Genomic DNA, 25080 nt, shown 5'->3' on the forward strand with positions numbered 1-25080 from the left:
CCTAGATTATTCGTATGGCTATACTCCCAAAACCTGAGCCTCCGAGTGATCACCAAACCCCCACCAACGTGATGGTGACCTTTCCCTCAGGAATGGTTCGTCAGGGTTTGGGGGACTGCCAGGCTGTAGGCATTATGGGGAGGAGTGGATGACGAGAGGCAGGTATTTCACTGCGTGTAATCAGGTTTATCTATAAAGAATGTACAGGAGTTATCCCTCAATGGACACGGGGAGAATACCCAAGCAGCAGCCCCATTGCTCACAAATCCAAATCTATCTTTCCAGCATGAAATGTGCTTAAAAGAATTTGTACTCCCATGGCAATGCTTACTTTCATCTTCCTTTTTCCCGGCTCGCTAGGCTGCACAGGCAACCTAACTCCTGCCTTTCTTACCAGGCCAACAGAAATCCTTCAGGCTGCAGTTAGACAAGTGCTTTTTCAGCAGCACCATGGAATAAAAGGTTTATTTTAAACTGAAATAGATCCCTAGACTTTATTCATCACCCAACGATGCAAGTAGTCGGACCGGCACAACTTGGGAGGCAGCAGAGGAGTGGAAACAAGCAGCAGAAAGCAGCTTAGGTTGGTGCGCTGGCGAATAAAACCAAATCAAACCAAACCCCACCCATCCAGCTCCACTCGTCCTTCTCATCGCGTTGCCTTGCTGAGCTACCTAAAGCCTCGGGAGGCATATTCACATTGCTCCCAACCACCCCTGCGTCAGGAGACACACATTTGTTTCACCCATTTAGCTTGGGTTCACCGAGGATTCTCGTCGTGTCACAGGAAAAACAGCGTCCCAAAGACTTCGAAAGAAGTTGCTGGCCCAGACCAAGATGTGATGTGACTGGCTGATTACAAAAAACCTATACAAAGAAACTTTATTTCTAAAATATCTTTCACTAAGAAATCTGATGCTTTAGACTAAATGATGGCAGTCCAAATAATCTTTCATTTTGTGTATTTTCAAATTCAGATTTTGAGTAGATTTTGAAAAAACAAATTTGCCAAATTTTTTACCCACTAAAATACTGGCACTAAATTACTGCCTTTTATTTCAAAATTCTTAAAATACGAAGTTTTGGAAAGTTTAGGTAGGGAAAAAAATCAACTGTAATTATTGCATTTTACAAATCAAAACTAAAAATCAGTCCCTAGGATATCTGGGTATGTTTTAGCTGTTCCCCAGTTTAAAAGAAGGGCGTTTAAAAACAGTTTTATAATTATATCGATATGTAATGAACAGAAATCTACCTCAAATCAGAAGCATCTCAACAGAAGTACGAAGACCAGCAAAAGAGGACAAACCTGTCTGAAATACATATCCTAGGTGGAGAACAATAGGCATATTATAGGTAATATAAACTCCTAGAAGAGGACAAAGAGAACAGCACATGACAATCGTCACTACTAACACAGAAATAAAGGCACTGGTATTTTTAAGTAGCTCACATAAACAGCATAAATAAAATTAACTCTCCAAGAACTGCTGCTACTCATAATTAGTAGCTTATCCTAATGATGAATATTCAGACTGCCAGTAGGACACCAAGTTTTTCTGGTCTTTCTGGGATAATCTCCTACTCTCTCTGCTGTAAACATAATGAAAAATTCAGTGTGTCCAAGCAAATGTAAAATTAGTTTTTAGAAGATAGACTCTGAACACAACAATGCTTCTGTTATCTTAATTCTATCCCTGCTTTAAAATTGTCTTTATTAATTGAACGTAGTTATAATCACCATAATTCTTTGTGTTTCAGACTATTAAGTCTTGTGTTAATCACAGGTAGGACACAACCATTTTGTAAAGAACAGAAGTTTTCTTCAGAACAGAATTATAGGCTGTAAATAAAGGCATATTTCAGTTCCTAAATGCCGCTTAGAAATCTGATGCAAATTCACCAATGCATTCAGAGAAATCGATTTGTGATGCCTTTTTCTCTCTGCTGGCTGTAACATGCTTGCACCCTAACTCCTCTCTCTCAGCATCTCCTGCTCTGCCTCATTTACCTTCCTGGCAGGCTGCACCTCACTTCTCCAAGAGCAAACGTCACCAAGTCCCATCTCCTACCATGTTCTACGAGACGTCTTAGTATGTGCTAGTATGTGTTCTTTTGTCTACAATCGAATAATTTTTAAATTTTGAATGAGTTTTTGGAAATTCGCAGACAGTAGTAGCACTCAGGTATTTCATAATTTAGGAGATATATACTGCAACTTGTACTCTTGAGAAGTTGCTCACAGATTTGTAAGCTTATGTCCATTCAAAATAAATCACATTTAAATCATACTTTTTGGCTTTTAAAATACATTTAAACGGGGAGGAAGTAGTCTAAGAAAGATTTTAAAACAATCATTTTAGCAAATAGGATATTCATCACAGAGAAGTCAAAGAAAATGTAAAACACGAACAGAAATTTTACACATGTATTTCTAATTTCTTCTATTGTATAATGACAACACTAGTGATAACTAACCTGAGGATAAACGATGCATAAATGCTGCCATAGGTCTTCATATAGCCTGGTTACACCTGAGACCCAAATGATCCTTTACGAGAGTATCTCGTAAAGATGAGAGGAAATTTTCACTCGTAAGATTAACTCTTTCTAACTTTTAACTCTTTAACTTTTCTTCACGTTTTCATTTTAGTGTGGAAATGAAGATAATGTGAAGAGGGGGAAAATGATATAATTAATTCAGATCATGACATTGAAACTGGAGTAAAAAGCAAAATAGTGTCATGGATTGACACCTGGCACAGAGAGAGAGGGGAAAAAGGAGAAGCAGGGGGGTCAGTTTTGTGCATAACAAAGATAAAGGTATGGCTTCCCCAAGGCTTTTTGCTAGACCTTACCTGTGTATTAGAAAGCTAATCTATAGTTGCTAGTGGTCAAGAATGGGAGAAGGAACCAGACAGCAACATTTAGGGGTAGCCCTTAATGATCAGGACTACAGGAAACTTCTCCAGCCACAGGTGGTGTGAAGGTAGGTCTGCTGGGTCTCTCTGCACAGACCTCATCAAAAGAGCAACATCTTCATAAGATCCAAGTTTCTGTGACTAACAAAAATCTGCAATGCTGCAATAGCTAATGCTGGCAAGAAATTTGGAAGGGGTATGAAGCCTCATAGTACAGAGGCTAAGTTAATCTTAGCCAAAAGGATCAGACTTTTGTGGAGAAAATTATTCCACATGTGCTTGCCACGATATTCTCCTACTTGATTTGAAAGCAGCAGGTAGTGGCCAAAACTGGACTTGAATTCTGTCCGAAACATGCTGTAGATCTGACCCAGTGCTGTGGACCCTGTGCCGTCACATGCTCTGCTTTTGAATAACGAGACCCTGTTTGTTTGCAGCTGTTAGTTGTTGATTAGTATGCTACATTTATATCTTTGAAATTGACTATGCACAAACCAGTAAGGTTCAATTTTCTGGTTCAGCAACACCCATTTTATGTATCGTGGCTGTGATCTCATGAATAATGCATAAGATGCTGTTTTATAAAATGCCTGCATAATGACATACTGCACTGTAAAAATGGACTCTGAGGAAACTCCCAGTAAAGATGAATGAACAATGTTATCACAACATGCAGTTGCTTCCAGGGGAAATCTGTATTTGTCATCATCACTGAGTTTCTTGCTTTTAATGCTGCAAAGTGATAATAAGTACAGAGAGCACTGAAATACTGTTTTCTCTACCTGTTTTCCTGATTTGAAACTAGAAAGGGTAGCGTAGTCACTGGTAATATTATTACGTGTAGTTTGGGAAAACTACACCTCTGCTGGCCTGAGTGCTGGTATGTGCTTCCACTGAATAAACAGAACGCTGCGTGGCTCCTATTAAAAATAAATGGAGTGGAGATTGTGACAAAAGTCAGGTTGAAGTCATGTCCTCCAAAGCAGCAGCCTCAGGGATGTGGCCGGATGCTCAGCAAATCCGCGATAGCTTTTTTCCCTAGCAAGAAAGAACTTTAAAATGTTGAGACACAGCAGAGAGCAGGTTTGTAAGGCAGGACCAAGGATGGAGGAGGTCTGCAGAGGGAGGACCTGCTGCAGCAGGAAAATGTCATCAGAAACAATGCGTTGTATTTATTGAATCAGCAAATACAATAATGCAATGAATTTACTGCCCAGACATTCCGAGAATCCAGAATTATTCATCTGAAGTCTAATGCAATATGAATTTTAGGTAGTGAAGCAAAACAAAAGAAATGTGTTTGCATCTTGTACACATTCTGTACTGGCCATTGAAAATCTGCGGCGTCTCCCTTTAGAGACGCCACAGAAATGGTTCCCCCAGAGGCCGGGGAGAAGGCAGGGGGAGGAGGTCTGTCCTCCTTCCGTGAAGCCCTCCACGCACGGCAGGCCCCTCCAAAGCTGACCTGAAGCAGGTCGGGCAGAGCCATGCCAGGGCACGGCAGCCCACGCGCGGCCGGCATGGGGAAGCAGCGGGGAGCTGTGTGCCTTCCTCCCGCCTTCCAAGGGAGGCTTGCTTGGACTCAGATGGCCCCAGAGCAGCAACAGCCTCTTCATTCTCTGTTTCACAGAATCACAGAATGGTAGGGGTTGGAAGAGACCTCTGTGGGTCATCTAGTCCAACCCTCCCACCGAAGCAGGGTCACCTACAGCAGGCTGCACAGGACCTTGTCCAGGCAGGTCTTGAATATCTCCAGAGAAGGAGACTCCACAACCTCCCCAGGCAGCCTGTTCCAGTGCTCCATCACCCTCAGAGGGAAGAAGTTCTTCCTCATGTTCAGATGGAACTTCCTGTGCTTCAGTTTGTGCCCATTGCCCCTTGTCCTGTCGCTGGGCACTACTGAAAAGAGCTTGGCCCCATCCTCCTGACACCCACCCTTCAGATATTTGTAAGTATATATTAGGTCCCGTTGCAGCCTTCTCTTCTTCAGGCTGAACAAGCCCAGCTCCCTCAGCCACTCCTCATAGCAGAGATGCTCCAGTCCCCTCACCATCCTTCTAGCCCTCCACTGGACTCTCTCCAGTAGCTCTTCATCTTTCTTGAACTGGGGAGCCCAGAACTGGACACAGTACTCCAGATGAGGCCTCACCAGGGCAGTGTAGAGGGGAAGGAGAACCTCCCTTGACCTGCTGGCCACACTCCTCCTAATGCACCCCAGAATGCCATTGGCCTTCTTGGCAGCCAGGGCACACTGCTGGATCATGGTTAACCTGTCGTCCACCAGGACACCCAGGTCCCTCTCTGCAGAGCTGCTCTCCAGCAGGTCCACCCCAAGTCTGTACTGGTGCATGGGGTTGTTCTCCCCCAGGTGCAGGACCCTGCATTTGCCTTTGTTGAACTTCATCAGTTTCCTCTCTGCCCAGCTTTCCAGCCTGTCCAGGTCACGCTGAATGGCAGCACAGCCTTCTGGTGTATCTACCACTCCTCCCAGTTTGGTGTCATCAGCAAACTTGCTGAGGGTACACTCTAACTCTTCATCCAGGTCGTTGATGAAGAAGTTAAACAAGACTGGGCCCAGTATTGACCCCTGAGGGACACCACTAGTTACAGGCCTCCAACTAGACTCAGCACCGCTGATGACAACCCTCTGAGTTCTGCCATTCAGCCAGTTCTCTATCCACTTCACCGACCACTCATCCAGCCCACTCTTCCTGAGCTTCCCTAGGAGGATGTTATGGGAGACTGTGTCGAAAGCCTTGCTGAAGTCAAGGTAGACAACATCCACGGCTCTCCCTTCATCTACCCAGCCAGTCATGCCATCGTAGAAAGCTATCAGATTGGTCAGGCATGATTTCCCCTTGGTGAATCCATGCTGACTACTCCTGATAACCTTCTTTTCCTTCACTTGCTTGTTGATAGCCTCCAGGATAAGCTGCTCCATCACCTTTCCCGGGATGGAGGTGAGGCTGACCGGCCTGTAGTTCCCTGGGTCCTCCTTGCCCTTTTTTCACAGGCATCTGCTTCACTTTCAGCCCCGAGGTGATAAATAAGGTGAAATTCTGTATTTATGCAAGACAACGGGGCTCAGATAATAAGTAACAGTAGAAAGCAAATCAGACTCTGAGATCCTGATCTGGCCATGGTTTTGTCACGTTTGGGAACCTTATGGAACTCTGTTCTCCTGTAAGAGTATGGTATTAACTGTCTCATTCGGTACGAAAAGAAGTGGCTCACAATTAATATATTTAATGCTTTTAAATTACTTTATGTGCACTGGAGTCCTGGCAAAACTGGGAGATCACGCACCACACCGTGCGACAGTTCTGGCTGTCCCGTTTGCTTATTTTCCGATTTCCTGCCACTTCATTTCTGAGCATAATGCAAATGAGATTCTTATAGACTTCTGTATGACAAAACTTCTTTCACCATGGCAGCTTCAAAATGAGGCAAGAGGCTCCTATTTGTTAGATAAAAGGAATTTTGAAAAGATTTTAAAACTGGAATTTAACATGCACATGCATAAATAAGCATATGATAAATAGCTCTGAAAGTCTGATCAGATTTATTACTATAATATAAAGATTTCTGCTAGAGTATTCAAGGTTTCTAGCAGACAAGTAGCATACAATAAAGGCAGTATTAAAGCTGCAAACCTTGATATTCCTCACACGGCCTAATTTCCCAGGTACAGGCAGATGCTAAATCTCTACATGCTGGTATATTTCAATTTCAAATTATGTTAGAGAATCGTGGTACAACTATCTTGTAAACAAACTTGTCAATGTTGCAACCACATCTATGAAATGAAAGGTGAATATAAAATTTACATTTATTCCAAGCAGAAGCAGCACACCGCAACACTGTTCAACAGCGTGCGATCACGTCAAAGCTCGAGACAAAGGACACTACATGGAAAATAGACTCCAGGAGCAAAATGAGAGGGAATTGGTCTGACGCTGAGGGAAGACAGAAAAGACAAACTTGAAAGAACTGTAATCAGGGTGCTAGGGGAAGACAATGGCAGAAAGGCAACAGAGTTTGATGGATGAAGATAGAAATCTTAATAACTGGAAGAGGAAAGAAGAACCAAATTTTCACTGTATTGTGGAATAAAATTGGCGACATTTTGGAAAGCCTTCAAATACACAGAGAAGTCAAAGACATTGGAGGTTGAGTACATATGATACCTGGAAAGATCATGAGATGAAATGGATTAAGCAACTTACCAGTGCCACGTGATGTGCCAGAAACAGATCACTCATCCCTCCAAAATGAAAAACTAGCACACACAAATAGCAAACCTCTGAAGTGCTTTTCATAATACTGCGTTTTAGAAGGACAGGCAGTGCAGGGATCTGCTTCTCCATGTACAAAGATATAGGCTATGTTTCAGTACTGCTCGTGAAAAATTCACCTTAAAAATGATACCCTTCACACACAATACCTCACATCATGGGTGTCCAAACTAAGTCAAGTCAGTCTCTACTCCAGAGGTGCTTGCTTTTGGCTCAGTTCCTGTCCGACCCTTTCCTTAAAATACAAAGAAAGATTTTCCCACTGCAGAAAAGCACTGCGTGAGATGGAAAACAAGCAGCAGACTGCTGTCCCTCTCCCCAGCATCCTTCCCACAGCTGCACCCACCCTGTTCGAAGACAGGTTCTGAACAGTGGCTTTAGGTTTGTAGGCGTTCACATGGTCTTTCCTTCTCCTTCACGTGGTTTTTTCTTCTCCTTTGGGATGTGGAAATGAAACATCACTTACTATGTTTTAGACTAATTTCCAACACAGAAATGGGAAGTATTATTATCATTCTCATTACCTAGCTAATCACGCATGGAATTTTAAGATGAGTAGATAGCATCATTTCAATTAATCACAGCGAGGAGCAGCAAAAATATTTAGGCAGACTAAACAGAAATCCTTATGAAAAGCATCTATATGTACATGAAACTTGAGCTGAAATGATTCTTCAGTTTTGCTCACCAAGATTCAGCAGCTGGAAATTGATGCTAAGGGTTCCAGGTAAGACATTAGACATGTATTTTAACAATGAATGATTAGTTATTGGCCTCATTTATAAAGGCTTAGGAAAAATGTCAGCCACCAAAAAGCTGTAAATTAAGTCTGAATGTCCCAAAGGTATGCACCATATGGGAACTAATTTAGGAAAGACCGGTGGGCTATATGGCCAGGTGACATTTCCAGCCTTACAGTCTATGAATATATGAAAGGGTACCGATAACTTAATTGGCTTGCTGTATGACTGTGATCATAAAATGCTTTGGCTTAAGAAATCTGTAGGCATGTGAAAAAGTTATCACTCGCATTTAGTGTTCATCCTAAATCAGGGCAGTAGCTGCGTTAAAACCTAATTACATCTGCTGTTAACAATCTAGTGGATAAATCCGTGAAATCTTTTCCAGTCAGTGCTAAACATTGGGAAAGCAACTGGGCACCAGCTTTTTGCAAGTGGGAGAAATTCATCTTTGTAGCGCTGCAAGTGCTTAAAACAATTCTGATAGCCCACCTGGGAAATACTAGCAGTTTACAAGAGTGACAATCACAACGTGAAGACAATATCCAGATAAGAAGTACAGAGACAGAAACACAACCATATGCATTGCTAGGAAACTGGTTAAAAAAAAAAATCAAAATATTTCAGTCAATCAGTAGAGGGACTGGCTGATTATTTTGCTGTTCAGTAGCTAGCACCCACCTGAACAGGCTAGCCTGAACCCAAGTTCTTCCAGGAGGAGTGAAACGCTGAATGTTACTTCTTTTTCATAAACTGCTTACAATTTTGGGCTCGGTCAAGCAATCAGCAATGCAGAGAAAGATCTGGAGGGCTTGGCGGATTCAGGAAAACCTTAAAACAGAAAATCCTGCCTTGTAGCCTACAACTGTCCATGCTAATCGGTAAAATATCGCTTCCTCATCTACCTTTTTCTTTACTTTTAACCTGTATTTTTCTGGAACTGCAGAGAAAAGGCAGCATGACAGTCTAGGGAAGTAATTATGCACATACTCATCAGATAACAAAATTAGAATGGGAACATATTATTTATTTGTGTACAGTAAAGGACCAAGCTACTTTTTTCATGCAAGACCACTGCTAGAAATGCACACAATCACAAATCTTTTGACGTGTTATCCACATAATCCAGAAGAGAGTGTTGCTTTATGAGAGTCAAATAAAAAGCCTTACAATAAACTCATGGTTTCAAGAATTCAGTTTCTGAGTTTAACTATTACTGTATTTAAGACAAAAAACAACTTTGAATCTCAGATATTTTTAACTGCAATCAATGCATTTAATTTTTAAACTGCAGAAATACCTCAGAAAAAAATGGGACTAGCAGTATCAGTCCTGTTTCTATTAAGAAATAGATGTCTGTACCTGACTACAGGTACAGAAAAGACAGATTTCTGTCACTTAAATGCTGGATTACTGCAATACGTGCTCAATGTGAAAATTCTAATCAACGGGCAATGAGATAAACTGCACTCTGAACTGTGTTTCATGTATGAAACACATTGAACCTCTACTTTGAGATTGGCAGGAGTCTTCACTTGAAGCTAATTCCATTTTAAGTGTTCGTTTTGAACTATACATTCCTAAAAAAGAAAATACAGGATTAGAACTGGTGAGAAAGTGTAAATTCATTCCTGAGGAAAAGAAAAAAGACATTTTAAATGTCCTGAATCAGAATACAAATAGGGAAAAAAAAAGAAAAGGAGTGCTTTTTTTTCCACCAGAAGAAGAATTTTGCAGAGCAATTTCCTTCCAAGCATCCTGCAGGCAGGGCCTGTCCTCGACAAAGCCCAACGGTCGGGTTTCCAGCTCCAACCCTTTCAAACGCTCTCTCACCATCCCTCCTCCCCACCGCAGAGGCAGAGGGCAACAGCTCTTCACGTAGCTAATGACAGCCCTTTGGATCTCAGTAACTAAGAAAATTATTCTCATTAAAGAGTTCAATGCTGCAAGGAGGACTTTTTTTCCAGCTGGAAAATTTATTCAGAGAGAAGGTCCCAAAATGTCTTTCCTGCAAAACACCTCTATTGATGCTCAACGACCTTTCTCCTTTCCGGTACTGTGACAGTTAGGAAAGCCTTTCACATAACTCAAGTGTTCATGCACACTGCATTTTTAGTCAATGTATTTTATCTGTGGATAAACGACTATTCTGGGGAAACCTGTGGCTGATCAGTCCTAGTAGGTCCACTTTAGACTGCAAGAGGGATTTAGCAAGAATGTTGTCCACTAGCTAAATGGGAATTGATCAGAGATTAAGAGACCTTGTGGAAAAGTTATCATAGTATATTTAAGAATGCTTTTTAATTGTTTGGGTTTTTTTGTTTTGTTTTTTGTTTTTTTACAGTTTTTGCAGTGTTTTGAGCGAATCCTAGAGGCAGAATGTGCAATGAAGAGGCTGCCGAGGAAGGAGCAGGCAGCTGGAGACCCCTGTCAGCCCCTGCCCTCGCATCCTGCCGCAGGGGCACGGGGCACCGGCTCCCACTTGAGACACCAGGACCATTCAGGAGGCTTCATGCAGTACCTGAAGGTCACTAACTACCCACCATTAAACAAGATTGAAGTTTTTCCACAAATTGAGTCTAATACATCTTACAAAATAGCAAGGTCAAGGCTTATAATGGAGGAAATTTTCTCATCTATCAATTATCTCTAATATTTTGAATAAAATTTTGCTTGCTTGGGCTCTTCATAAGGCAATTGATATTTATTAATAAAGAATTCATTTAAAAATACTTCTAGAGGCTGTGGAGAGAGGTTGCTTAGTATGTTCTGATGGGCCAACTAAGTATGACTGACATTTTTTTACCGAATCAGCAGAATAAAACACATGCAACACCACAAAGCATATAATTACACAGAATGGCCACAGAGCAAAACAGCAGCAACAGTCCCATCCAAATTACTTGCATTCCCTACACATCATCTCAAGCAACATTTGTGCCCGTAACAATCCTGCTCTCACAATTTAGCAAAAAGCTTAAGCACGGGTGGTCTTAATATCAACAGGACTTTTTCCATGATTAAAAATAAGAAGATGTTCAGTTTTGGCGGCTGGGATGAGGAGGCGTGGGATGAATCAGACCCGTAAAATGAAAATGCCAAAGTTCTCTGACAATATGTTGAAATATTTTGTTGCTTCCAATCTGTATTTCAGCTTTTGCTCTTAAATTACATCTGTACCTATGTGAAATTAAGACAGTATTAAACTATGAAGTGACAGCAAAGATGAAAATATATGGATTGGAAGAATTAACAGCAATGGTTGGGATGAAAAATATGGTTATTATTAAAACCTGTATTTATCAGCTGACTCTAATTTTTCTAATAATTTAAATGCTGTCTTGTCGTGGAGTAAATACTGGTTTAGGCCAATATTGGAATCTTTGACTGGGTTCTGTGCTAAGCAAACCCAAAGTATATGTGTTGAATGAAGAATGGCAATGTGGAGTGGGTTGACAACCATCATTTATTACAGAGATTATCCATTTAATTCTATTGTTTTCCTCCATTACTATCTGTTCTTTATGGTTCCCCAATCCATAGACTGAATGCAGAAATGTCATTATTTACTGGCAAAAATTGTTATTTTTCCATTTCTGAAGGAGGCATACAACTGGATGGTACAGCTGTGTTATTTCCCTTCTGTCCTGCAACGCTTCCCACCCCTCTCCCGCAGACGTGCTGCGAAAAGTTTGACTAGAAGTCCCTAAAGCACATGGGAATGGTTAACTCTTCGGAAGCTGCAGGGTCTCTGGGCTTTTCCATTGCTTTGGTTTACCTCCACGTTTGGGGCTGAGTTTGTACTTGCAGTACTGACAGAAAGGCTTGCTATTTACGTGGTCTTCCAGTGTTGCAGGGGGATGACACAAAACTAGGTGCCATTCAGAAAGAAACCTGCTGAAGAACAGCCCTGCCAAACCATGCTTTTAAGAAAGTGATTTTCAGAGGGCTTTGAACTTCTTGTTCAATCTTCTTCTTCTTGTGCAGATGGAAGCACCTACCCAAATCTACTCTACTGAGGCACTTTGCATATGTAAGAAGTCTGCTACCCATCCATCTGAATGTCAACATGCAAGAAGTTGGTGTACAAAGTTGGGCAGACGCATAAGAAGGCTTCTTTCTGAAAGCCAGATTGTAAAAATTAGATCCAAAAGCTTTCATTCCGTATGAAACATTCTACGTGCTATTTTAAATTTTCTTCCCCTTTTTGTGCAATTCAGAAAGGTTTCCTCAGTACTGCCCTCCATACAGAGGGTAGTGGCAGCTGAAATGGCAGAGATCATATAATTAAAATCCAGAAACAATATTAAAATGGGATCCTTTAGCAAATACCGTATCATTACATCCAAGGCCTGGACTAAGGCGGAACAGGGAATTACTGCAATATGTCTACAGTCCAGGAAAAGGCTGTATTTATTCACTTTTACAGTAAAATTGTAATAAGGTTAGCTCCTGAAAAGATCATGTCAGAATCACTACTATAATTGTTTCTTAAACATACCAGATTTTGAACCAACCCGTTAATAAAAGAACAGCAGTAAATGGGCATAAGAGCAAGGAGGTACTGATATGCCTATATTACGCACTAGCAAAAGCGATCCCTCTTTAGCTCTTGACCTAAAATAGATTTTTGTATTCTATACTTCTCTGCAGTCCGATTTATGAGAAACCATCTGCTGCACAAAGCAAGTTCTTCATTTACAACCTGATCCTTGCTTATGCATTTCTGAGAAGCTTTTAACTTGGTGTGTACCTGGTAAAGGAAGGAGCAGATGACTGCAGCTGTGGTCCAAGCCAGCACCAGTCCCTGTCGTTATGGCAACTGGTGTTCGCACAGCCCTGCTCTTTGGCTGCAGCTGCTTCCAGCCTCTCCTACTCTGAAGGATGGAAAAGCAATTTTCAAAAACTTCTCTCTGAAAGGTTGCCTCTGAAACCTCAGATTCTGCATACTGAAAGTCTCGACCAGAGGCTAATTACAAAGATGAACCTGGTCTACAAAACTAGCCAGAGTTGTCAGTGATCACAAAATAGCAGAGCAGCAGCATAAGCCGGTCATTTAAGACAAGAATTGTTCATAAATGTACAACTGTATTAAAGGCAGCTATGTAAGGTAAACTGTTAGCCGCCCAGAATGCTAGATACTGATAAAATTTCTCCTGCATTCCTCTGATTTTATTTATTTATTTTACAAAGGACTCGATTCTACTCCCATTTCATAGCTGTTTTGCAAATGTCTTCACTAGGGAATGAACCAACCCTAAACCGCAGATCCCATTCCTGGCAGACCACTGACTGCAGGTGCGTTTGCTAATGCCATGAGCCAGGTTTTCTCCCAAGTGCATCAGGTGAGTCTGTGGGAAAACTGGATAATGTTTTTCTTTAATACACTTCAGGAGACAAGACTTCACTATAGAAATAATGCAAAGTATAAAGAATTAAAACCACTTGTCTTTGTTTTTAAAGCCTTAGCTGATACTGTGCGTCAAGTAATGACAAAAAATAAACAAATGTTTTATTAGCTGAGGCACTGAAGAAATGAGTCCTTAGGCAATCAATATGCAGATTTTCAGTTCTGATGCAAGAGAATTATTTTTACTTGGTTGTTACATCATTAATTATTTTTATTTGCATTTCAGTAACAATCTCCAGCCCACACTGGGGTCTTACTGTGCTGGTCGCTGTTGGAAAACAGTAGGGACACATTGTCTCCTAAGGACTTTGCAGCCCATGAGCTAAATCGTGATTGTAAGGTCTCTCTGACCACGAGGCAGTGTGCTGCTTTATCCACTCTGAGGCACTTTCAAATATAATACAGAAAAAAATAAACGAATACAGCAGCTAACTTAGCCACTGAAGAATGGAAATAAATAAAAATAAGATGACTTAAAGCCTACTTTAAAACTATAAAAATACTGATTTTTTTTATAGTTGATATCGAATGGGTTTATAAAGCAGATCTACAGTCTTGTTTTCTGGTAGGAAATTGTGCATTTTAAGTTACTAGCCTACACACACACACATTATATATATCAGCAAGTTCTCCCCATGTAACACAGCAGGCTATGCAAATATGTTCCAAAATACTTGACAGTTTTTATTAATTCAGCCTTTTCCCTGCAGTTTACTTGTAACCCATGTGCCCTGGGGACTTGCCTGCTCCTGCAGATTCTTGCTTCCCCAGAAAGTCATTACTTGTGCTAACACTTCCACCTAGCTGAATCAGACCCTCGAAAAGAGAAGGCAATTTGTGCAGCGGAGGGTTGCAAGGATCAAGGAATGGTTACTAAGCAGAAATGTAGTCTATTATTTTCCCCAGCTATAGCCTACACAGTGGCCGAATCCTGTGAAAAGTTCTCCGCTGACATAGCAATGCATGTTCTTCAGAGAAACTGCCCTATTGTATGAGCTCCCTGTGAGTCCTTTTTTTCGCCTCCCTCCTAAAGGCCATTCGCCCTATGAACAGCACGTACGCTTATCTTCTGGAAGAAGTCTTTCAATTTCACCACCTGCGGTGCTTCATGAAGTTATTTATTACTTTTCTGCCCCTCTTCAGCCATATCTGCTTACCTTGTTGATCACTGTCAAAGCCTCAGCAGCGCACTGTAACAAGTCACTACCACCTATATTCATGGCTGTTAGTGACTTGTGGTGAACCTAGGAAAAGTCCTCTGTCTTATTTTAGCTATAGTGTAACAACCGATATTGTCCTATACGTCTTCCTGTAAAAAACAGGGAGATTGCAATCTTTATTAAAACGGATGCAAAAAATCAAGTAAGGAAGTTAACAAGTATTCTAAGACAGGATCAGTTGAAATAGGAAGAAAGGAAAAGCGACAGGAAAATTAAAAAGCCTCAGGACTTCCTTTTTAATGTAATAATATTTTAGCTTTCAAAATGCTTTAGTAAAGATGCATAGGCAAATACATTTAGTTCCAATGAGAGCAGACACAATAAGCTAAATGTGCTGGCTGACAAAGGGAGAGGGATATAATGAAATTTGGGGTGGGATGAGATTACTAAGATCAATATACGCTAGTTACTAACCCTTTCCACATTGATACACTTGCTGATCTTGTATACCGTATGTTCTTTCCTCCCTGAGTGATTTACCCCTCTCTGCATTTTGATGTCCAATGCCTGGTGGTGTTTTTCCCATTTAATTGAAACATGTCAACAATCACAGCCACCTTTTATTGCTTTTGGCGTTCCTCTGAAATCTCTCCTTCATTCTGCCTCAAATTCCCTCTCTCTCTACATAATTTCACCAATTTATTCCAAGCGAAAAATGACAAAGAACAACTTCATCCTCTTTTCCCCAGCCGCCTTTGTCTGGTCCCCCCTTCCCCGGCTGCCTCCTCCCTTTCTATGTCCCAGTTACGATTGTTTCCTGCCTCCACTTATGTCAGTCTCACCTCCCATCTCCTCATCTCCCCCATCCTACTCTCATCCCCTCCCTTACTCTTCCCTTTCGTCTCTCACTCTTAGGTAGTTCACAGTTCTCACAGTAAAGGCATGTTTTCCTCTTCATCTCTTAAACCCATACTTGACCTCATTTGCCCCTCCAGTGGCTGCTCCCTCTCCCTTTCATCTGTAAATTCCCTGAACCTGCTGTTTCTACTCCCTGGAGTACCTCTCCTTTTTCCTTTCCTACCTCAAGCCTTACCCCACAACAGCTCCCAGCAAAGTACTTAATGACTTCCAAGGCACTAACTGGGACCAGTGTGCATTCCCTCATGTTCCTTAAGCTGCTGCCGCCATGGCTGGGTTGAAGGGTGAATCTCGCCCTTCTTGAAGCCCTGCTAGTCCTTCCTTTGTTCCTCCTAGTCTGTCCCCTCCTCGTTCCCTTCCTCTCTAATCTCTTCTGCAAGGTTTTCTTGTAAAGAGTTCTCTTACCCTAATCAGTCTCTATTGGACTTGAGTATTGTCCTCTTCTCCTTATCTCTGGTACTCGTTTGTAAACACAAATTCAGTTACCACGTGCTTCTCGGAAGACGGCTTACTGATCTACCTCTTTATCAACTCCTGTTCAATATCAAATCTTGGACTATCTGGCTTCTGTTTATGATGTTTAGGCACCAATTTAAAGTAAACATGGCTAAGATAATGCTAAGCATGGGTACAGAGGTAACACTGACTGTGCTTAGCCTTCATTGCTGGAGACAAGACCGTTGTCACCTGTCATTCAAGCTTATGGGCCAGTATGATCTTGAACCTGTTTAAGTCCTCGTACAGTCTTGTTTAATATAGGATTTCATATTCCAACTCACCTTCAAATTCTCATAATTTCACATGTGATTACTACAAGTCTTTCTTTAGCCTTTAGGAGTACCACGCAAAGCCTTTATGGCTTTTCTTCTTCCCCTTCATATTGCAGTTGGCGCAGAGTCGTCATCTCCCTATTCCAGTCAGCCTGTGATGACCACCTTTGTGAATTTTCACTCCTGCACTGCCATGATTTCTTCCTGGTGCTTTGTAGCTCGCTATAAAAGTCTGCAAAGCTACTTTTCCTCTGAAGCTGCCTATATGTATTTACAGCTTTATATGCAAACTATAATCTATCTGGGGCAGCAACCGTTTTCACATTGTGTTTGTACAACGTCTCACTTGATGGATTTCTGGACTCGGACTAAGATTTCTAGACACCACTGTAATACATAGCAATTCTGAAAACATTTTAAACCCCACATCAGATCAGAGCTCCTCATTCCCTTTGCCATCTCTGTCCCTACCGTCCCTGCTCTGTCCTGCAGGTGTACAACTAAGGTGTACATGCTGACAAGCACCGGGAAACTCAAACTTGTAGGTCAGCACCTGTGCAGCCCACCATCTGATCCCTTCTCTTTTTGGTGTGTCATCCTAATCTGAGGTGTCAGGGAAGAAGGCTGGCTGTCCCTTCTTTTAAACCCAAATGACTCGCTACGCTAAAAAGGACTATTCCACAACAAGAGCCTCAAAGACCAAGTTCTCGTACGTCCTTACATATTTGAAGACCTTTATATGCCCTCTCTCCGGCGCACGCACCACCGTGAGAAGGTCTCCAGGTCCCGAACCAGCTCCTGGCAGGGACAGCCCAGCGTGCGGGGAGCTGCGGGGCCGGCCGGGAAGGGCCGATGCTCCGAGCGCATCGCGGGGAACCCACCGCGTTCTCCAGCGCGGGCGTGGGCTCTGCGTCGCTTCGGGGAGGTGGAAAAAGGCGCTCCCCGAACAGCGGGCAAGGCGAAAGATAGCCAGACATACACACCCGTATACATGTCTGTGGGCACATATAGATACCTATATAGATGTGGGTGTCAGAGTGGCGTCCCTCCGCGGCCGGCCCACCACCCGCGGCGGGCCCCCACTCACCGGCCCGCGGGGCTCCCGGCTCCCGGCCGCCGGCCTCGGCGCTGCCGCCCTCCTGCGGCGGGCTCTCGGAGTCGGTGTTGGTCAGCCAGGTGGACTCGGTCTCCCGCGTCCAGCTCTCGTAGTACCGGGGCTCGATGGCATCGGCCCTGCTGCCCCCGCAGCCCATGGCGGCTGCCCCGCTCACCGCATCGCCCCGCCGGGATCGGCTCCCCCCCCCACGCGCTCCCCGCCGGGATCGGTGTGTTCCCCCCCCCCCGCCGGCCCCGCTCACTCCCGCCGCCGCATCCCCGCCCTCCCGGCTCTCCGCGGCTTCGCTCGCCCGGCCACCCCTCCCGCCCGCTTTATGCTCCCCGCCAGCCCCCCCCTCCTCCTGGCTGTCCCCTCCCCTTCTCCTCCCGCTACTCCCTTTCCCTCCCCTCCCACTTTCCTCCTCCCTCCCGGCCCCGGGCCCTCCCGCCTCCCCGCGGTCGCCGTTCATCCCTTACCTACCGCCGGAGCCGGCATGGCGCAGCAGTTCTCCCGCCCGGGCTTCGCACCCCGTTCCTGTACCCGACTGGGTGCTGCGCCCCACCGTGCAAAGCCATCTGCCCCCGCCGTGACCTGGCCCGGAGAGCCCGGCTGCCACCTCCGGCCTCGGCCGGGCTGCTGCTGTTGTCCCTGCCCGTGGCAGGGGGGTTGGAGCCAGATGAGCTTTAAGGTCCCTTCCACCCAAACCACTCCATGATTCTATGATTCTATGACTGGGAACCGCAGGCGCCATACTGGGTGCTCGACTCCGGAGAAACATCCACTCTTTCCACGCGGATACGCGCTTTGCGGAGCAGCCAAGAACACGAGGTTCCTGCGAAAGAGACGCTGTTGTGGGTAACATACATGGCAGGCGCAGAGATCTGGCGCCGTTTCGAGCCGCGTTGGTGGCAGGCGTAGTTGGCGTTGCAGGAGCTGCTTCGCAAGGACCCCGTCGCGGATGGAGCCAGCCCCATGAACGTTACGCACTGTGGGATCGTGTCACGAGAGGGAGACGTCATCCCAAATGGATGTTTCTTTCCTGTAATAATTTTGCGGTAGAGTGGCAGGTATGACTCTTTCCCCCATGACAACTCACAGAGCGTCACCGAAATCACGTGTACTGCACGTCACGCCCTTATGCAACACGGCTGTTGGCTAAAAGGGATACAACCAGTGAAATCTGGAGAAACTCCGGCTTCCCCATGTTATGGGTGGCAAGTAGAAGCACAACATCTCTGGAGCCAAAAGCTCCTTTTCCTAAAGGCTGGTAGAAGACCTCTGAGAGGATCCAGCAGGCCTGAGCTTTGCATCCCAGCCCGTAGGTCCCGTGTTCTGGCTCAGAAGCGGTTCGGTCTGAGACTGCTGCCCGGGTTGCTGAATCACCCATTACGCTTCCCGAAGCAGATGACTGTTGAGACGTTTCTGAGCAGCTTCTCAGCCAAATACTGACTCACAACGATCACACTTTCTTACTGAGATCCCTCACAACTTGGGCGCGCTGCTGACGTTTCTAGCCCACGTGCTTGTGCTACCAAGGTCCCAGGATCAGCGGGGCAGCGATCTCAGAGGAAGCAGCTACTTTTCCACCACTGTGGTAATGTTTTTGTGGATTAAGAAGACTTTTACTAAAATGGGGTTCCCATAAAGGTTTTGTTTCAACCAGACTGTCCCACCAGCAGTGGGTAGTCCCCAGGGCAATGGCATAGAGCGGTGTCTGAAGCCATCAGAGAGGTCTGACACACATCCCACTTCCCATGAACTGTGTGCTCCCTGGGTGGGCACAGGGCATGGCCCAGGAAAAACTGCCAGCCACGCTGGAGTCTCCAAATGAAAACCTGAGTGACCCAGTCAATGTCTCACACTGGAATTACGTGAAATAACTTTCTAGACCGAGAGCACTAAGCAACAGAGCACTAAACAATGCTGGAACAGAACCTCAGGGGAGTCGTTTTGCTTTGTTTCATTTTAACTCCGAAGTCGGAAGGCTCTGACAGGATGCTGCCTTCTTGCACGTGCACTTTCACATCACTTGGATTTCAGTTCTAGCTGCATTTGCAGGAACTTCATCTTCTTACGTATTTTTTTCCTAGCACAGTTTTCAAACCCTTGAAAAGCCACTGGCAAGAGAATAACAAAAGGCTTCTCTTCCTTTTCTGTTGTCACTACCACCACTAGAGAGGAATGAGACTCTAAAAGTAAAGTAGGATCTTAAAGCATTCGTTTGCCTTGAGCCCTCCAGAGATGCCTGCTTTGCAGATGTGCTTTGTGTCAACTTTCAGATTTCTGCTTTTGGTGGAACATGGAGCAAATTAATGCAGGAAAGTAATAATGCAAATACTGTTGCTTTCATATTTAAGTAGCTGGTGTTGTTTTTGATCAGCTTATTAAATCACTTGGACAGCAAGAAGACCTGATAATATTGACTCTCGAATATTAAGGTTTGACAAGGTTCAAATGAATTTTAAAAGTCCTTCAAAATGAAAACATTTGCATGACTAGCACAAACCGAATACGTTTGTTAGCTCTAGTAAGTAAAAAGTTTAATTTTATTTTCATCAATTCTGAGTGGAACTGAGAACCGCTTTTTGAAACCACATTGTCTTTCCACAGCTAAAAGAGTTTTTATTCTTTGCTGTGTTTTAAATTCAGAGACTAGGAGAAAAATGGTTTTGTATTGTTTTGTTAAAAGAGTCAAATGCAAACTATCGCAGGTTCCTTTGTCTCAAAATCCATTCTGATTAATTAAGAAAATTACTTCTCAGTAGCAAGTGTGCAGGGCACAATGTCCCTGTATCTGCACCCTTCTGATTCACCCCCGAGCTAAGGAGCAAACTTCAAGGTATGAAACAGTTGTGTGAATGAGCCTATGCTGCTGCTATAAAGTGCCACAACCTATGGCGACGAAAGGTGTTTTTCTTTGCGTGTTGGCTGACATGAAACAGCCGGCAGCAGTTTTAATACAGCAATGGAACAATCCAAGAATATTAATTTGATAATATTAATTTTGTACTGGGAATTGTTTCAGGGAAGAAAGTGGACAGAAAAGGAGGTCTGCCTGCAGAAACACAGAAAATACCCAGAATCAAATTAATCCTTGGCCTGAGTCCACCTGCTCCAGCGGTGCAGTCGGATGGGGACTAATCTGCCGGTGGAGCGATCAGTGCAGAGCAGGAAGAAGCTGATGGCAACATGTGGGTGAAGAATTGAAATCTGCGGAAATTGTGGGGGGAGAAACTTTACAACTTGCTTTTCTTCCTTCACTTCAGCACCTGAGCTGGTGTAGCCTAGCAGGAGTGAGATTAAGAATGCAATTTTGTGGGTCTCGTTGAATTCGTCATGCTGTTACCCTCATGCCAGGAGATGATTAAGGCAGTAAAATGTGACCTCTCTCCATTTATCATTAGCAAAAGGATGGTCTCCTGGAGTTCCTATTAGTGGAGCCTGGGCTGTATTTAGCTGTTCTGGTTTTTTTGCTGCCTGATGCACACTGTGCAGTGATGCCTTTCCTCCTCACGCTGTCGGTAATCTCTGCTCTGTCCACGCTGGTTTCAGAATACGATACCTCAAAACCAGGAGTAGGAAGTAAAGGGACAGAAGAGGCAGAGGATGAGCAAGGGAAGGGATTTTCAGGGATTTTACATTTATAATATTTCTAATATGGGTTTCAAATAATTCAGTTTTATACTTTCCCTCATAAAATCCATACAGAACTATAGTAGGACCCATATGGTAGGACCCCAATCTTCCCCTCAAAATTACTGGGTCAAATGAATTCTTCTGTATCCCAATGCCAATTACTAGTTGTTTATTAGCTTTTCTATTTCCTTTCATGTTAAGTGCAGAAGAAGCAATAGGAGGTTTAGGCAAAAGATGTCCTGCCTGTCTTCAGCTTTTCAGGTGGTACCTCTGCTTGCTCTGTTAGATGGTGTTTACCAAGCACACCAGTTAAATCTGGTTTGAGGCCCCAGCTTTTCTCATAAACGTGTTTGCTTCATGCCAGAAAGCACATAGGAGGTCAGCTGACTGACTTACCTAGGGACCGCTGTGGTTCAAGGGCATCACTGGGGGGAGAGAGGAGTTTGTATTTAAAACTTCTTCTGTCTACTCCGGTATTTTATGTATCTAAGGAGAACTAAAATCAATTATCTGTGTTACATCCCTTTCAAATCATCACTCCAAGCTTGTAATATGCCTGGAAGCAAGATTGCCTCCAAAGTTTTCATGCTGCATATTTGAGTCAGCTTTCCTCCTGACAGCAGATATTTACTTCAAGTAAATGATAAAGCACTCATCTCTACTGTTATGAGTACTTGGAAAAGACTGTTTTCTAGGCTTGATTGCTCAAATATTTCTCTCAATTTTCAAATTTATACCATATAATCTCCACATTACTCTGCATAAATTATGCATTTCTTTCAACAGGAAACGATAGCATTCATTTATCTCATATGGTCTTTCAAACCAAGAAAATTTTCGATTTAGTATTGACAGCCTCCTGAAAATGTATGGGTGATATTCAGCTTTAGCTATAGCCAAAAGTTTGGCAAGATGTCTCCAAACAGCTCATAAAGACGAAGAAGTTAATTAACTCACTCTTCCGCTGCATCTTTTTCGTGTTTGAAGATGACTCTGCAACAGAACCTCAGATCACAACGTCCACACAGTCGGAGAGCAAGGCTTTGAATTCCCCCACGTGAGCCTGCCAGTTTAGTTTTAAATTGGAGTAAAAACCCCAAAACAACAATTTCCCAGATTCCTAATTGGGATAATTGTACCCCAGCAGCACAGAAATTTCCCGCGATGATGTACTGTCATGAAAATTTTGTGGTCTTTTAAACTGTCCGGCTTTCTCAGCCTTTGAACCACAGCTGGACTTCGTGCTGACCTGTACTTCCCAACGCTCCAGTCTCCTTCCCCTGCAAACAGCAAATGTTTGCTACTGACCCTACTGTAAGGCTTGCATAAGCAGGAGGTTTAGGATCAGTACAAGCATATTCACTTTCCCAGCAAGCAGTGGAAAGCTATTAAGCAGCAGGCATCAAAGCCTTCCTCACCACGTGGCATCTTACTGATATTTTATGGCTGAAAATCAGGCCAGATGTGCGTGTTGGCACAGCGTCCATTGTGTGTTTTTGGTGTGCTGTGCGCAAAGAAATCTTCAATATCGGTATGTGGAAAGGCAAAATCTTAGGTTTGCCTCCATCTAACATCTGAAAAGTTTTGAGTTAACATTTTAAAGTTACACCAGAATACGTGCTTTGTATGCAAAGTGAGGGTGCTGCACTCGGAATACAGCGTCACCCTGTTTGCAGTCGGGGATTGAAAGCAGACTGTAGCCACCCAACGGAGGCAGAGATGTGGCGTTGGGTGATGGTGGATACTGGGTCTTCAGGAAAGGACGATGGCTAGGCATATGTTCCCTCAAGGAAAATATCACAGAATCACAGAATGTTTGGGGTTAGAAGGGACCTCTGTGGGTCATCTAGTCCAACCCTCCTGCCGAAGCAGGGTCACCTACAGCAGGCTGCACAGGACCTTGTCCAGGCGGGTCTTGAATATCTCCAGAGGAGGAGACTCCACAACCTCCCTGGGCAGCCTGTTCCAGTGCTCCATCACCTTCAGAGGGAAGAAATTCTTCCTCGTGTTCAGACGGAACTTCCTATGCTTCAGTTTGTGCCCATTGCCCCTGTCACTGGGCACCACTGAAAAGAGTTTGGCCCCATCCTCCTGACACCCACCCTTCAGTTATTTGTAAGCATATATTAGGTCCCCTCGCAGCCTTCTCTTCTTCAGGCTGAACAAGCCCAGCTCCCTCAGCCTTTCCTCACAGGACAGATGCTCCAGTCCCCTCATCATCCTCGTAGCCCTCCACTGGACTCTCTCCAGCAGCTCCTCATCTTTCTTGAAGTGGGGAGCCCAGAACTGGACAGAGTACTCCAGATGAGGTCTCCCTAGGGCAGTGTAGAGGGGGAGGAGAACTTCCCTTGACCTACTGGTCACACTCTTCTTGATGCACCCCAGGACACCACTGGCCGCCTTGGCAGCCAGGGCACACTGCTGGATCATGGTCAATCTGTCGTCCACCAGGACACCCAGGTCCCTCTCCACAGAGTTGCTCTCCAGCAGGTCCACCCCAAGTCTGTACTGGTGCATGAGGTTGTTCCCCCCCAGGTGCAGGACCCTGCATTTGTCCTTGCTGAACTTCATCAGATTCCTCTCTGCCCAACTTTCCAGCCTGTCCAGGTCTCACTGAATGGCAGCACAGCCTTCCGGTGTATCCACCACACCTCCCAGTTTGGTGTCATCAGCAAACTTGCTGAGGGTACATTCTAACTCTTCATCCAGGTCGTTGATGAAGAAGTTAAACAAGGCTGGGCCCAGTACTGACCCCTGAGGGACACCACTAGTTACAGGCCTCCAACTAGACTCAGCACCGCTGATGACAACCCTCTGAGTTCTGCCATTCAGCCAGTTCTCAATGCACCTCACTGACCACTCATCCAGCCCACACTTCCTCAGCTTCCCTAGGAGGATGTTATGGGAGACTGTGTCGAAAGCCTTGCTGAAGTCGAGGTAGACAACATCCACAGCTCTCCCTTCGTCTACCCAGCCAGTCACGTCATCATAGAAAGCTATCAGATTGGTCAGGCATGATTTCCCCTTGGTGAATCCATGCTGATTACTCCTGATAACCTTCTTTTCCTCCACTTGCTTGATGATGGCCTCCAGGATGAGCTGCTCCATCACCTTTCCCGGGATGGAGGTGAGGCTGACCAGCCTGTAGTTCCCTGGGTCCTCCTTCTTGCCCTTTTTGAAGATTGGAGTGACATTGCCCTTTAGTCCTCGGGCACCTCTCCTGTCCTCCAGGACCTCTCAAAGATGATGGAGAGTGCCTCAGCAATGACATCCGCCAGCTCCACTGTGAATTCAAATAGTTTGAAGGGATCAAGAGAGAAGGAAAAATGGGTGCAATAAAGGTTTGGCCGTATTACTTTGTAACACTGATTGATGCTGGTTGTTCTGAACAACCATTCCCTGCGCCGGAGTGTTTGAAGGGCACGATAACCAGCCATGGAAACACGTCCTGCGAAACATTGCTAGGCTGTGACAGCCAAGCTGAGATTGCCTCCTGTTTAAAGAAGGTAGAAGGTCTTCTTCCACTCCCTTTGGGTGTCCCAGCCCTGTCCAAATAAACTGACAGCTACTGAAATGAAATTATTTTCTGGGAAAAAAATTGTCAGCTGTGTGCCATGCCTTATTTGAGAGTGTTGAACTGTTTATTGGCTAAGGAGCCTGAGTAGGGAAGATCGAGTGTAATATCCAGTAAGGAAAAGAAGTGCAGCAAGGATAGCACAGAGAGAGGCTCAAAATTGTTCACACAGGGAATTGGTGGGTGGCACTCCCCAGAGGAAAGAGCTATTGAGTTTATCACTAAAAGGGTACAAATCAACAGCTGCCGCCTTGCAGAAGCTGGCATCGGCACCAACCGTAATGTCGTCAGAAACCTCAGACCGCAAACGGAGTAGTAGCACTGTGCGGTGATGGATTTATTCTCATTTACCCGAGTCTCTGCAGAGCTCCCTCACATAAAATCTGTTTACCTTGTGCTCTGTTCCAAGACTACACTTTGTCCTTAATTAAGAAGGTAAATCATAAAACCTAGTTATGAAATCAGTATTTCATGTAACTAAGTATCATACTGGGTATACATTTATCACTTAAGATGTTCCTGGCAGAGTGAGTCTGAAATTTTATGGCCCTAACACCTAA

At 44.2% G+C, this 25080-nt stretch overlaps 1 protein-coding gene across 1 annotated transcript in view; it reads right to left on the reverse strand.

Annotated features, from left to right (window-relative positions):
• Positions 1 to 17495, reverse strand: part of BAALC (BAALC binder of MAP3K1 and KLF4) — a 28360-nt gene extending 10865 nt beyond the window's left edge. The window contains exon 1 of the mRNA XM_075415762.1: positions 17302 to 17495. Coding sequence (XP_075271877.1) covers positions 17302 to 17467 — 166 coding nt within the window. The 5' untranslated portion in view covers positions 17468 to 17495. The remainder of the gene's footprint in view (positions 1 to 17301) is intronic.
• Positions 17496 to 25080: the final 7585 nt, after the last annotated feature.

The sequence above is a fragment of the Opisthocomus hoazin genome, chromosome 3, assembly GCF_030867145.1.
Source record: "Opisthocomus hoazin isolate bOpiHoa1 chromosome 3, bOpiHoa1.hap1, whole genome shotgun sequence".
NCBI classification, from domain to species: domain Eukaryota; kingdom Metazoa; phylum Chordata; class Aves; order Opisthocomiformes; family Opisthocomidae; genus Opisthocomus; species Opisthocomus hoazin.